This window comes from Rhododendron vialii, chromosome 2a (genome assembly GCF_030253575.1).
Source record: "Rhododendron vialii isolate Sample 1 chromosome 2a, ASM3025357v1".
NCBI lineage: Eukaryota > Viridiplantae > Streptophyta > Magnoliopsida > Ericales > Ericaceae > Rhododendron > Rhododendron vialii.
In genome coordinates this window covers 39485719-39501653 of record NC_080558.1, presented here as the reverse complement: position 1 = coordinate 39501653, position 15935 = coordinate 39485719, and the positions used below count along the sequence as shown (strand labels likewise).

At 39.0% G+C, this 15935-nt stretch overlaps 1 protein-coding gene across 1 annotated transcript; it reads left to right on the top strand.

Annotated features, from left to right (window-relative positions):
- Window positions 1–704: 704 nt before the first annotated feature.
- LOC131316481 (potassium channel AKT1-like) lies at window positions 705–12813 on the top strand. Its single transcript, XM_058345867.1, has 12 exons — window positions 705–1069; window positions 4900–5265; window positions 5840–5897; window positions 5988–6308; window positions 7295–7540; window positions 7766–7864; window positions 8403–8435; window positions 8570–8755; window positions 9522–9716; window positions 9826–9901; window positions 10839–11429; window positions 12156–12813. The coding sequence occupies exons 1-12, from the start codon at window positions 804–806 to the stop codon at window positions 12449–12451; spliced, it is 2733 nt and encodes a 910-aa protein (XP_058201850.1). The 5' UTR covers window positions 705–803; the 3' UTR covers window positions 12452–12813.
- Window positions 12814–15935: the final 3122 nt, after the last annotated feature.

The following is a 15935-nucleotide window of genomic DNA, read 5'->3' as shown; positions in this document are numbered from 1 at the left end:
ATTAATTATTATATTAGTTAACTAAATTATTATTAATTATTTGTAAACAAAATTAATCAAAGTTGGAGGCCAAGTCATCATATATTTTAATGTAATGAATAATCTAACTAAACACTGCACAAGGGCAAAAGGGTCATTTGACAGCTTTTTACATCATCCACCATTCCTTATACCCTCTATTAATCCTCTATCCAAACAAAGTATTACTTAATCCCCCTTCTCTAATACCTCATCCAAACAACCTACTATTTAATATCCCCTCCATAAACATCACATCAATGTGGGCCATCCCTTACTATCCAATACCCTCTACTATCCAATCCCCCCTTATTACATAACACCTCCAAATTTAATCCCGCATCCAAACGAGCCCTCAGGAGACATATTAAACAAAACCCTTTCAATATTCCCTTTTTGGTTTTTTTGAAAGGATCAAATGTCTTGTAAAACAAAATCATGGAGATGCATCAGAGTCTAGTAAAACTTGGAATGATTATGTTGTTATTCAAATGAAATGATTTTTGCATAAAATTTAAGGACATTTTTGGCAAGTCATTCATTTAAATGGTGTAGTACAAAATTTACTACTCCAACGTACGATGCAACATGAGCGCGACCAATACGGATGCAACAACGGAAAGCAAAGCAAAACAGGGGAGAGAGAGAGAGAGAGAGAGAGAGAGAGAGAGAGAGAGAGGCGAAGAGGGCATGGAAGGCCAAATGCCAGAAAGATACACATGACGCATAGAGAGAGAGAGAGAGAGAGAGAGAGAGAGAGAGAGAGAAAAGAAAACGGGGGGTGAATGGGGAGAGAAATGTCGTGGGTTGGGAAGAAGAAGAAGGTGGCGTCCACGTGCGGCGGAGGGGGTGGCGGCAGAGGGGTTTTGCCTTTCTCAAGCGCAAGCGATTTCGAAGAACATACCAATAACAACAACAATAACATGTCGAGGGACGAGCGTAGCTCCTACTGCAGCCTCTCCGCCGGTATCCTCCCTTCTCTCGGTGCCCACACCAACCGCAACACCAAAGTTCGCCCCTTCATTATCTCCCCCTTCCATTCCCGTTACAGGTACCCCCTGTATATCGTATATCTATTTTTCGTATTCGTTTGTTTGACCTGATATGAGTATCGGATGGGACTATACTCTCTCTCCGTGACAAGGAATGCAACATGGGACACAATCGTATTCAGAGCCGCTTGATATGCGTGGGTCCATGTTGCGTTTTAAAATTGTCTACTTTTGTGACCGTATCTGTTTGTTTGACCTGATACGAGTATCAGATTGAACTATAAAGGTAACTAAATATCCCGTGTTTAGTTAAACAAAAAGTCCAGGGAACAAAGCTTTCGGACACAACTTTGTTCGGAGCCATCGAATGTACGTGGGCCCATGTGCATCGAACGGCTCTAGCAGTTGTGTATCTAGCATTGCTCTTAGTTTGTATTTATTACTCAAACTGAACATGCATTGGAACCATGAACGTCTCCATATGTAGTATTAGTAATCTGATCACTATTAATCAGGTCGATTTGTATATCTGTTGGTTCAGTTTGGTATTAGTCTCATTAAACAAACTAAATGAGCTTGAATGTATGCACTATGCTTCATTTTTTCTTTTTGGTAAATTACTTTTCATTGAAAGAAAACCAATCAGTATAGGAACAGCGGGCCGTAACCCTGAAAAACAAAGACAACCAATTCACTCATCTGGCCTTTGCTAGGAAAAAATCCACAAGTCCTAAACCCAAACCCCTGAGTACATTGAAAAAACAAGCTATTAACAAGAAAAAAACAATGAGAGGAATGTTCCACTTAAGAGTTAAGACAGATTAGCCTATTGTCATCTGTCTTCTTTATGTGTCTCCAAGAGCAAAAGCTGGCACGCAAATCAGACTCAATTTTAGCAGTGAGATCCCCAATGCTGAGGCTCTGTTGCTAAACAATTATTCTATTCCTCTCGCACCAAACATAAATGACAGCAGCCAAGGAGAGTTTAAAAATTGAGCTCTTAAACATCTGATTCCTCCTGTTTGCTAAAGCCCAATCCACATCATCCTGCAGATGCAAAGCATCCCTACCAGATTCAAACTTGTGCAAGAAATGATTCCAAACTCTAATAGAATAAAGAATAGCCAAAGAACAAAAGTTGACGATCTTCTTGGGCCATGCTGCATATATTGCATAACACATACTCCATCAGTAGCTATCCCCCACTTCAAAAGCCTGTCCTTGGAGGACAATCGACCAAGGATAGCTATACACTCAATTATTGCCCACTGAGGCACATGGTGGAGAAACCAGATCACCATGCTCCAAGGGGCTTTGACTCCAATGGTTTGCCAAGCTGATTTGGTAGAAAAGTAACCAGTAGCCTAGAGAGCCCACTGCTGATTCTGCACAGCTGATATTAGGGGTAAGGGAAGCAGGGGTACGAGCCATAATGTCTTGGACTGCATGACTTCTGACCCTAGGCCATCTCCACCTGCCATCATCAATCATAGAAGTAACTTTAGTTGTCAATAACCAGCGGCACCAGCCTATCCCAGTGGGCCTAAAGGGTGCCAATTGTCTAACCACGGGAAAGTGTTTTTTTCCATCCCCTACCACATTCTTTGTCCGAGGCTGAGCAATAGACCTGAGTTTGAAGAGGTTACTAATTCTCCAAGAAGCATTGTTAGGAGCATTTGTAGCCTAGAAACACTGCCTTTTTAATCACAAGGGTAAGGATCCACTTCACGCAGAGAGTGTCTATCTTCTTGCAAACAGCCCACAAATGTCTAGACATGTATGTGATATGCTTCTTTGATAGTTCTCTTATGGTTATACCATCACCCAATCAGGTCATGCTGAACAATATACATTCTCTTATGGTTCAATTCCCCTTTTCTGAATTTGGGTTTTGCTCTATTTCATTTATGGGTAACTTTTTCTTTCCACTTTCTGTTGTAGGTTCTAGATCTTAGGGTATATGTATTCCCATTCAACATATACCAGGTAATTCCGAGCCTAAGTCCTTGTAACGTCCCGCACCAACTGACCTGCTTACCCTTAGCCTAACCACGTGGCTCAAAAAACTAACCTCAAGTTATACAGTAGCTGGTCGGAAGCAATTATATATCAAATTCATTTTCATTTCATGGCTGATGTGGGATTGCCCATTTATGGGCTCTCACAATCTCCCCACTTTATAATGCAACGTCCTCGTTGCATTGGCCCAACCCTTCTCTTGGTGGTCATAGTGTGACACTTAGTTCTGTACAGCACATTAGTGTGCTCGTACTAGATTCTAGAGGTGGTTTCCACCATGTAGACCAGGGTTATGCTGTGATACCACCTATAATGACCCACGCTAGCTTACCTGCTTACCCTTAGTCTAATCACGTGGCTCAAAAGGTTAACCTCAATTTATACAGTAGCTGGTTGGAATCAATTATATATCAAATTCATTTTCATTTCATGGCCGATGTGGGATTGCCCATTTATGGGCCCTCACAATTAATTGTGAGAAGGTGGGGAGATTGTGTGACCCCAAGCCCATAAGTCCCACATCGGGGAATTGGGAAAAAGTAAAGTAATTTATAAGAGATTCCGACCAGTATAACTCGAGGTTAACCTTTTGAACCAAGTGGTTAGGCTAAGGGTTAGCAGGTCAGCTGGGGCGGGTCGTTACAGTCCTGGTACAAACCTCAAGGGGAGAAATAAATGGATGCTAATCATCATTCCACCCTTAGAGATTCGACCTAGGGCGCGTTAAAAGGAAGTTCAGGTCCTAGCCCCAGTGGTCTGTGTAATTTTTCAGCTGTATATATCATACAAAAATGTGCATGTGTACATGAATTATAGGTCTGTATATCACTTTAATTTTTGGTTTCAACTAGATGGTGGACACACAAAACGGGAGTGCTACAGTTCTACGAATATCTCGGTAATCAAATCCTTGATCAGCCACTGTTAAATTTGAGATATTGAATGGAGATGGAAGGGGGGAAAAGGATATTTAAAACCAAGGCATTTGTAGGGGGACATTTGGGCATGGGAAAAATGGTGCATGGCTTTGTAGAAAGGGGAACACCAAAATGGCGATATCTGTTTAGTAGGTATAAGCTTAGATTGTGGACTTTTCAACTACAATGCGTTGTCTTGATTGTGCTATGGTTTTGATTTTATGGATCTTGCTAGGCTTTACCGCTTTAATTACATTTTGGATTTTTCCCTTGAGAATATGTTGTTTTAGTTTTGTTGGTCTGTATTCAAGCAAAATCAGAATACTTTGCGCACTTTGTTTTCTATTAAACTGGTACTATGTATGGTCTATGAGCACATTGAGGTCATGAAGTCTAATTTATATAAAAAGAGAACGGAATGCTCTCATTGCGAAACAAGAATTTTAGTCTGCGAAGCACTGATTTCTTATGTTTATCTCCTTCCTCTTGCTTCCCATTTGTTTGTTTGTGTTGTTATATAGTTAATTTTTTAGGGTCTTGTATGATTGTTTTTGTAGTAGTAGGTTTTGGATTCATGCTTCAAGAACCAATCGATTGTTTTTCTTAGTTGATATTAATTGTTGGTTTATTGCTTTAAATTTTTTTAATGATGTAGTTGTCATGTTCTATTTTCTTTGTGAGTTTCATTTAGTTATTCTACTTCATGCTTGATTCAGTTGATTTGTGAACAGAATGAATGCGCATTCTCAGTATCTCACGTGCAGAGACTGGGGAAATGTCTGGTATATGCATTTTGTGTCTTTTCTTCTCTTACGACTAGGAAAACAATCATTTGCTGGATTTTTTTTCTTTAACACGTGTCAATTATACTGCTTGATTTTAAGCTGATTAGTTTTTTTCTTCCCTTTTTCCCAGTACTAAATTTGAAAAGCATGCGTGACTGACCTTTGCAGGATTTGGGAAACATTTCTGGTACTTTTGGTATTCTACACAGCTTGGGTTTCCCCCTTTGAATTCGGATTCCTAAATAAACCCACGGCTCCTCTCGCCATCACTGATAATGTCGTCAACGGATTTTTTGCCATCGATATCATTTTGACATTCTTTGTAGCCTACCTCGATAAAGCCACTTACCTTCTCGTCGATGAGCCGAAGCTGATTGCTTGGAGATATACAAAAACCTGGTTGGCTTTTGATGTGATTTCCACCATCCCTTATGAGCTTGCTAAGAGTATTCTACCTTCACCTGTAAAAGAATATGGCTTTTTCAATATGCTTCGTCTTTGGCGTCTTCGGAGAGTGAGTGCCATGTTTGCAAGGTGAGCTAATTGAGGAAATTATTATCCAGTTTGTTATGCTACAACATGATTTAACAATCTGTCGATTCATTAATTCACTATCTTTGAGTTTGATTGTCTGGTGAGTCAAATTGTACTGAGCAACAATTGTGTTAGTTATGAGTTTTCTTCATAATTGTTGCAATACGACTTCGATAATCATATTATGGGCTCTGTCATTTCACAGGGAGAAACACATACCAATATAACATAGCACTCTATAGCTAATGAAAACATTTTCTTTGATTCACAATTAACAAAGATGAGTAGTAAGAACTGCTGGTATCGTGGTATTGTCTATTGTTAATATTGGAAGTTGTTTACCACAACGCGGAGTCAACGTATAACCCATCACATTACTTTTCAACATCTTCTAGAGGTAACGAAAATCACATTATAAAGCTGACAAAAGTTTTCCTGATCTTTTTCTCAACCTATAGCCTCATAACTGTCATCAGTACATTTCCTTTTCTCGTTATGGGATACTTCATTCATATTGATCTCTTTAATTTGTTCTGTGTTTTTTTTTTTTTTTTGTGAAATGATATTATCTCAGATTGGAGAAAGATAGACACTTCAGCTATTTTTGGGTTAGATGTGCCAAACTCATATGGGTAAGTGCATCTTCTTCTTCTTCTTTTTTTTTTTTTTTTGCATAAAAGAGATTTTGTCAGGATTATCAATCTAAATAGTCTTCTGTGTAGGTAACTCTATTTGCAGTTCATTGTGCTGGCTGCTTCTACTACCACCTAGCTGATCATTACAAAGACCCACAAAAGACATGGATTGGGGTTTCTATGGGGGGAGACTTTCACAAGCAGAGTTTGTGGATTCGGTATGTGACAACAATCTACTGGTCCATCACCACTCTAACCACCACTGGCTATGGTGATTTGCATCCTGTTAATACACAGGAGATGGTCTTTGACACATTTTACATGCTCTTCAACCTTGGATTGACGTCATATCTGATTGGAAACATGACCAACTTGGTTGTCCATATCACCAGTCGAACTCGGCAATTCGTGAGTAAATTCTTCTTTCTTGATTAAGTTGATACTGATACTTTGGCTTAGGTAGTTCTGTGCATACTTTTTCTAAGTTATGTGAGCTATTTAGGTCTTAAACTACTTTGATCTAGTGATAATTCCTTATCAAAGCTTTCCACTCTAAACTTTTTACGTGTGGAAAACATAAGAACATACCATTTTTGTTCAGATTCCACCAATTATGGCTTTGAAGGTGAAGATGTTCCACCAAGCACTTCTCCAGGAAGAAAGATTCATGCAGCAATGCATTGATGCTTGAATCAATGGAACGAGCCTAAATGTGATTTCATTTACATTGCAACTCAAAGCGGAAAATTTTCATAGATTGAAAGTGATTCCAATCCATGCTTAGAGCATGAGGTTGTTACACGGTCTTGGGTAGAACTTAACCCCAAAAGCTAGCTATTGACGTGAGGATGCCTTGACGCTTATATACTTCATATTACTTTGGTACCCAGGCGATGTGGGACTTCGCTTCACACCCTCCCTCACGGGCAGCGTGCTCATTCGGCAGCACCTGCCGCATGTAGGCCAGAGACATGCACCCTATCCATCTCTGGTACCTAGCTCTATACCATGTTACATGGTATTAGGTAGAACTCAACCGCAAAAGCTAGCTATTGAAGTGAGGGTGCCCTTACGCTTATATACTTCATATTACTTTGGTACCGAGGCGATGTGGGACTTTGCTTCACTGAGGTCACTCGAATGGTATAAATTTATAATTGTTTTTGTGACGTTACAATTTTATCAACTGATAGTGCTGGTTGTATTTCTGGTTTTTGTATTGGGGAGACACGTCCTTGGTGCCTTTTTGTACATATTTATATTCCCTTAAAAAAAAAAAGGGAAGAAAAAGTGGTGGCTTATTTTAGCTAGTTCATTGTTAGATAAATGATCTCCATGGGGCTTTAACTCATTATTTCCATAAGCTATAATGGTATTTCTCTGTGGATGCTCAGAGGGATTCTATTCAAGGTGCCTCAAGTTTTGCACAAAGGAACCAACTACCACCTCACCTGCAAGATCAGATGCTTGCTCACTTGTGTTTGAGGTTCAGAACTAACTCAGAAGGGTTACGCCAACAAGAGTCTCTTGATGCGCTTCCTAAAGCCATTAGATCAAGTATTTCACACTTTCTCTTCTATTCAGTTGTTGACAATGTGTACTTGTTCCGAGGGGTTTCAAATGACTTACTTTTTCAGCTGGTAAGTACTTGCATTACCTTATCTTTTTGTTCTTATTATTTTTGTGAAGAAGACTTCATGTCGCGCACCAAGCGACAAATTCTGCATTTCAATTAACCTTTGCTGACAGTGGAAGCACATTTGCATGCAAATTATCTTGATGCACATCTGAGAAATTCTATTTTTTACATATCTATTAAGTACCTTTTATGTTTCCTTCACTTCCTGATATTTTGAACTTTGTAGGTTTCGGAGATGAAAGCAGAGTACTTTCCTCCCAAAGAAGATGTGATTTTGCAAAATGAAGCACCGACGGATCTTTACATTCTAGTTACTGGAACAGTTGTAAAAACCTCTCTCTCTCTCTCTCTCTCTCTCTCTCTCTCTCTCTCTCTCTCTCTCCCGTAAAGTTAGAGAAGATACAAGGAGTCAAAATGAAGTGTGTTTTTAGGAGTAAATTTCAGAGAGCATTGCCTTAATTGAGTACTGGATTGGTATTCTACTGCAGTTTTTCTTTCTCTTTAGTGTTGGAGATAAACCAAAAGGGTGTGTTTGGCAGGCTGGTAAGGAAAGGAAAATCAAGCTTAAACTGAGTATTTGTCTTTCAAACCCAAACTCCCAGTGAATTCTCCTAGATAGCATGTGTACAAATTTCTTGACTTCAAAAGTCTTGTGGTACCTAAGATTAAAAACTAACCAACTAATTCATAGCCACTCCATGGCTCAATTAATAGGATAAATTTGTCATAGGTAACTTCAATTTCTGCCAGATAGGGCTTCTAGAGTCTCCTAAAATTGAAAAACAGGACTTCATGTTCAGTTATCTCTGGTTTTTTGTTCCCTCTCGCAAATTTCTGCTTCTGATATGGGATTGTTTGTGCAGGATCTCATCGTAAAAAAGAATGCAATAGAACATGTAAGTTACGAAGTTGTATCCTTTCCGATTTGCATCTTATGGCATACATCGCTATTGGGCTTGTGAAAGAAAGAAAGATTGCACAGAATGTTTGGCATTTATTAAATAGGTTTACGTGCAATGGATGATTGCAGGTTGTTGGAGAGTTAAAGACAGGGGATGTTTGCGGTGAGATAGGCGTCCTTTGTTACAGGCCACAAGTATTTACTGTTCGGACTAAACGATTGAGTCAGCTGCTCCGGTTGAATCGTACGTCATTTTTGAACATTGTTAAGGCCAATGTTGGTGATGGGACAATTATCATGAACAATCTTCTTCAGGTTTGCAAATGTGACACCTTATTTGGATTTATCTAGAATTGTTAACTGATGCTTCACTTAAGTTGGAACAGAAGTTTCTCCAATAGATAGCTCATTTCGAAGATTTTGATTTCCCCATGGAAAGCATTTTACTTGGTAATATGTTCTGCAATATGTCTGATTCCAACAATCTGTCAAAATTTAGAAAGTATGCAAAATGTAATTTGCAATATGTGTTCTCATGTAAGAAGAAGGATGTCTAAAGGACTTGCATGTACAGTGAACGTATCTTGTATTTAAAAACTGTTTGCTATATCCCTCTTGGGTAAAAAGAGCTCTTGTAGAATCTGCATGAAGTTATACTTGGTAATAGTTGCTTGGAATTTCCCATGAAGTTTATTGGGAGACAAAAGAAATAAGAGGTTCAAGAAACTCGCACCCACTATAAAGTCTATAATCATTTAGAAGCACAAAATGCTACACTGTTGATAATAATCTTTCCAGTCAATTAGAAGGGTTCACTTCTGTTATGAATTTCTGGGGGATGCGCTGGAGTTAGCAACCCAATGTCAAGAATGTGAATGCCTCAATAGCATAGGATGACATAATGTCATGACCATGCATTCATTTTCATGAGTTTTCTATGTTTGCAATCAAGTGGAATTATATTAATCAATTTGTCATTGAAAGTAGCACTGGTAATGAAAATTGCAAATTCTTTTATGCTTCTTTAGGTATGTAATTTCTGGAAATTATATTTTGTGCACTATATTTGTGGGTGATACAGCATTTGAAAGAGCGGAGCGACCCTCTGATGGAAGCAGTTTTGGCAGACACAGAGCACATTCTAGCTCAGGGAAGAATGGATTTGCCTCTCAGTTTATGTTTTGCAGCCATGAGGGGAGACGATCTATTGTTGCATAAGTTGCTGAGACAGGGTTTGAATCCAAATGAACTGGACAGCAATGGGCGAACAGGCTTGGTGTGCAGCTTCCTCTTATCTACTCATTACAGTTCTATACCATCTTCGAAATAAATGTCAAATTTTAAGGTTATTACTTGTTAGTTATTCATTTTCTTTTATGCTGCAGCATATTGCGGCATCAAAAGGAAGCATAGATTGTGTGCTTTTACTCCTAGATTATGGAGCAGATCCCAACAGAAAAGGTTATAAATCTATTTCGTCATCCGTTTTTCATCAACCAAATTGGTTTACTTTTACGTCTCATCTCCTCCTTTTTGAGGCCTATTATTGATGTCTTAACCCTTGATTTTCCTTCCTATGGACTTCCTACGTTTGCAATTGTGTTTGATCATTAACGTGTAATGTGGCCTCTAGAAATGGAAACTATTTGACTTCTTAAGACTCTGTATGGATCATGTGATTTGTGGAGGGATTTATGAAAGATGGACTGAAGATGCTAATTTTATGTCTTTGATTTCCCTATCCCTTTCCTTGCCGTTAACAAATCCCTGCACACATCCATGTTCCAAACACAACCTAGATGGTTGAGATCAACCAATTTCCGCAAAGAAATGCTGCAAGTATCTTTTGGGCCAAGGAGGGCCATTCAAGTTTCTTTGCACCTTTTTTAGGATCCTATAATTTGTGTATACTGTATGTACATAGAAATTAGAATGATGATCTCCAAGTTTTTCTAATTTTTTTGGTTTCTTGGTTTATTTCATGAGAATTCCTACAATATGTGGAGCGAAAGACAACTATGCACAGATAATTTGATTGCATCAGCTCTATTCATTTGGTTATACGGAATATGTAAAAAGTCATTTTTTTATTGTTTTCCCTGATAAAATCATAAGAGATTTATTGTTTTCCACATATATTAGTTCAACCTTTAAGTCCTTAACTTGCAGGTCTAACTAATTACACTAAGATCCTATATACATTGGATGCATAAATGAGACAAGTAACCTATCAATTTTCACTAATTTATTTCTAACCGCATATTTAAGAAATGATCTTATCCTAGAAGTTAAACTTTTTTTGTACATGCCCCATCCAAACTCAATATTTTGTTTCATCCTTGAACTACCGATCACTTTTAATGACATGATCATAGCCGGTTCCGTACCGTTTATGCAGATTCAGAAGGGAATGTTCCCCTGTGGGATGCACTTTTGGGGAAGCATGAATCGGTGATAAAACTACTTAGAGACAATGGTGCGAAGATATCTGCTGGTGATGTTGGTCAGTTTGCTTGCTTTGCTGTTGAGCAAAACAACTTAGATTTGCTCAAGGACATCATCAACCATGGTGGGGACATTACATTGCTCAATAGTCTAGGGACTACTGCACTTCACACCGCTATTTCTGAAGAGAACACTGAGATAGTGAAGTTCCTAGTAGACCAAGGAGCTGATATTGACAAACAAGATGTCCACGGGTGGACCCCTAGGTGTTTGGCTGACTATCAGGGACATGAAGAGATAAAAGCTCTATTCCAAACCATGAAGGATACTGGAAACCAACCTGCTTCTGTTCCTGAGACACATGGGGTGCTCTACCGTAACAAGTACCAGAGTGAGCCCACAATGGCTGTTTTTACCCCTGAAGTTGACCCACAAACAGATATCAAAGAAGTTAGATGGTCCGTTGGCCAACAGCGAAGGAGGGGGAACAGTTTTCACAATTCTCTGGTCGGGATCATGTCAGCTGCCAATAGACCCACTGAAGGTATTCTGCACATATCTTAAATTTCATTAATTTAGAGAAAGCCCTGTGTTAACTACATTTTGGAGGAATTCACGAGTTGAGGGCCTGAAATTAATCACTTTGAACTTGTTTAGCGAACATAACGAGGCTATGAGTAATGATTCTTCAAGGATTAACAAAGAATAAATAAAAGAAAACACGAATTAATTATGTCGTTACTTGGACTTAGTTAGCAAATATTACAAGGATATTTTGTACTCCCTCCGTCCCAAATTGCTGGCCCTTTCTCGGAGACCGTGCATTTTGCATGCCAAAAATAATACGGAGTAAAAAAAACTCATAAGTACATATTTTTTGCATGCAAAATGCATGGTCTCCGAGAAAGGGCCAGCAATTTGGGACGGAGGGAGTAATGATTATGACATTACCAGTAAATACCAAAAATAAACAAAAGAAAAGGTAGGATTCCATTAAGTTCCATGGCTATTGGTCTTTAGCCATGCGTAATCGCAATGGCATCTCCACACTGAGCTATGTGCTCTTTGAAAGAAGTGGTTATGAATTGCAAAATTTACCAGTTATCAGTTATCACATATCTGTTTTGGGATCATTCAAGTTTTTAAGGAACTGTCTCAGTAATCTCTTGAACTTTTTTACGATTCATGACAATTTTGTGTTGATAATTCAATGATTCATGGTGAGTTGTAACGTATGAATACTAATCACAAGTTGTATCAAACCATGCAGGTGAGAGTGGCTTTTTACCATCTTCACGCAGTTTCACAAAACCACCAAATTTGGGCAATAACCGCATAAGAGTAACAATTAGTTGCCTGGAAAAGGGAGAAGTTGCTGGGAGACTCACATTTCTGCCTGATTCTCTTCAAGAGCTACTTGCTATAGGCGCGCAGAAATTTGGGGTCTCTCTGACAAAAGTCTTGCTGAAAGATGGAGGTTTAATTGAAGATATCGAAGTTATTAGAGATGGTGATCATCTCATTCTTGCTGGTGACGGAGGAGTTGCGAATCATCAAGAGAAATAAGAGGTTTCCTCCTTCCACATCTTAACTGTACATTCTTGCCCTCATCTGAGAAGATGGAAATTACTGTGCATTCTTGCCTTATCTATCATAGTCCCATGTCAGATTGGATACCTGCAAGGTAGTGGACTGGTTGTGAATTGTGGATGGTGGAAATTCAAGATTACATTGATGTATGAGTATGACATATGTATTTGAGAGGTTATTACTTGCATATTTGTTTACTTTTGTTTTGTTATTTTTTTTCCCGCTTTTCTTTCCGTTGTACTGTTAATTACCTCGTATTCTCACTGCATATTGTTGGGTTTGTAAATTACCAAAAAAAAAATGTTTGGGTATGCGGAGCCTAAAAAGTACTTTACCTAGCTTGTTTGCTACTGTTGATACCAAATAAATTATTGTTGGGTTGTGGCTGTTGAAGGGTATTATGCCAACGTATTGATGTAAACCCTACTACCCTAGCATACAGAGTATTGTTTGTTTTTGTTATATCATGCTGGAACTCATGTGATCCGTTCGCGTAAACAATCGGGCTGAATAATGTAACTATGTTGCCGTTCAAAAAAAGAATAATGTAACTATGTTAGTTATGCTTTCTTTTTGTGATTGATTTTCTGTGTTCTTTTGTGTGTGGTTCGTCGGCCAACATATTAAGTATTGTTCAGCTCCTGCCAAATCAAAGTTTTATCTATTGCTCGTTCACTGGTTTTGGATGTGTTGAGTTCTTTCATATCAAAACTTTGGGTCATTTCTCTTGATAGAGTAGTCAAGACATAAGAGGAAAAGTTAAAAAAAAAAAAAACGACCGAGGAAGATGAAAAGATCTTTAAACTAAAGAAGACCGAGGCAGACCGTGTGGTCCTTCATGGTTGTTCCCGGTTTATGTGGGGCTCATAGGCGGACCGATTATGTCGAACGGCAAAGGTTTGTTTTCAACCTATCTCTCTGCCTGAGCGGAATTACTCTTGGACAAATGAGTGGGGAAAGAGCCCAAGTGGTTGGTAGATCACTCTCTGGCTTAGCATTTGGTAGTTCAAGTCAAGTAGAGCTCGAAGTCTTCTTGTACAGCTTAAACTGATGTAGAACAAGTGGCCGGGATGATTATAGAACAATTGGACCATGTCAAGTCAAAGAAGAAATAATTACTTATTGAGTGGAGTAGTATTTTATTTTGAAAACTTTTATTAATTTACGAATAATGTTAGGAGATCTTATTTGTGTTGCTTGTTTTGCACGTTTCTAATTTTTCTAATTTCCTTGGCGATCTTATTTCCTTTTTTTTTTTTTTTCTTTTAGTCTTGGTTTCCAAGTATTTGCTTGGTCTACACTCTAAGAAGAGCAGAAATAAGGATGTAGGCCTAAGGGTCATTTATTCATTTATCAAGAAAAAATTTCTAGAGTTTTCTCTCTTATTTCCTTGTCGATTCAAGGTGTCTTGTGGATTTGAGTGTTCTATCTCATCGGTTAGAACGCTACCTAGCCCCGTGTAAGTTCTGTTGCATCATAAACAAAACCCTAATTTGAATTGGATGAAAATGCTTCTAAGAAATGTAAATGAATGAGGACCAGTAGTTGGTTTTGGAAGGCCAAAGTCATCACAAGAAGCTGCCCAGGCCTCCAGATAAATTGTCTTCTGGACCTGGTGATCATCTGATGAGATAGTTATCCGTCTCTAGCGTTGTCACACGGGTATGCATCATGGCGGTTAGCCTCCCCGCGAAAAATGGAGGGTAAGTGTGAAAGCAAAGATTGAGTATATAAGTAAAGCCCTATCGACTACATGGTTCATCTGAGATATATCTTTTGAGGCCACGTAGTTTGACCGAAGGATGTCCATATTCAGCCGGTCGGGTCATTAGAGGCGGTATTAGAGTTGACACCGACCGGATGATGAGGAGCTTGAAGTGCTTATTTGGGTACTTGTCTCACATTGCTTGATGGTTGATAGTTGTTAGACCATGACGGCAACGATTTTAAGTGGAGGAGATTATGAGGTCCCACGTCGGTAAGACTGTCTATCTAAAAGCCCATTTGACAATATTCTTTTCCATCTGCAAACTTCTAAAAGCCAATTGTATCCGTTACTTATTAACTATTGATTAAAGAAAACCTGTTATAATTGGGAGCTTAACATAAACGGGGAGGTTCCGGGGACACTTAAAAAAACCCTCCAAATCTTAATCTCATAGTTCCCGATCAAATTTTGATGATCTGAGCCGCTCAATGTATTCAGAACGTGATTTTAAGGGAGCTCGTGAGAAACTGGCAAAAAAACTAACTGGGAAGGACTTGATTTGAGCAGTTTTTTATTGGACCGTTCAATAAAGTTCAATAAAACCGGTTCGGATGAAGCCCTTTCTGGTCTTTTTTTTTGCTTATTTCTCGCGGGCACCCTTAAAATCACGTTCTGATTACATTGAGCAGCCCGGATCATCAAAATTCGATCGGGAACTTGGGGGATTTTTTTAAGTGTCCCCGGAATCGCCCCGTTAACATAAAATTTAGGGTTTTTTTTTCCCAACAAAAGATCTCAAAAGTTCCATCTCTACACGGATCAAATCGTTCATTCCCTTTCTGCAGCTTGTCAGGATTGCCAATAAGCTTTTTTCCCCTGAAATTTGTGACACAGTTTTGGTTGTGGGTTTTGCTTACAACTTTTACGAGGAAAAACATAGCGTGGACGAGGAGGGTAAGCGTGAAAGCACCTTTTAAAAACCTCCCAAACAACTGATTCACGAGTGCGAGAATGGAGAGCGCGAGCACATAATGAGAATTGAGAGCAGGAGCGAAGGCCATATTAAAGGATTATGCGAAGACCATTTTAAAGGATTATGTGACTAAGTTCCTAACTGGGAGAGAGGTGCTTTATCGACTTGGAACTTGTAAAAGGCTTGACCAGACATTATGCAACCAACACCCTTTCATTTGGAGGACTTCATTTAGGTTGGCATTGAATTTACCGGAGGCTTCATTATGAGACAGAAAATTGTGACCATGCTCTTGTCGGAGGCGGGTTGGTGCAGCCCCTCAAAAGTATTTGCAGCTCTCAATCTTACCGTGACGGTCCGGATTTTAAAAAAACTTTGCCCCGGAAACTCATTCGCGGGAAAGTTTTTTAAAATCCGGATCATTGATTGCCGATATGGACGGTCAAGATGGAGGCACTGCAACATTGCTGCACACCAGCAGCGCAAGGTCCTGTTCTTGTAGATTATATATAAAAGAGTTGGATAAGAGTTGTTCAACTCCCATTGCTCATATTCCCAATAAGACAGCATAATAATAAGCCACACAGTGCTTCAAATATTCATCTAAACCTTCGGAACCTGTCACTTTGAACGGGTTTGGTTTGGTTTGGTCCCTTCGATTTGGAATGTCAAAAAATTTGAAAACCAGTTCAGTTTTGATTTTGGTTAAGTAGAACCGTATTTAACCGAACTGACACTTCTCAACACTAACCAGCTCTAGTCCTACATTCCCCCCATCA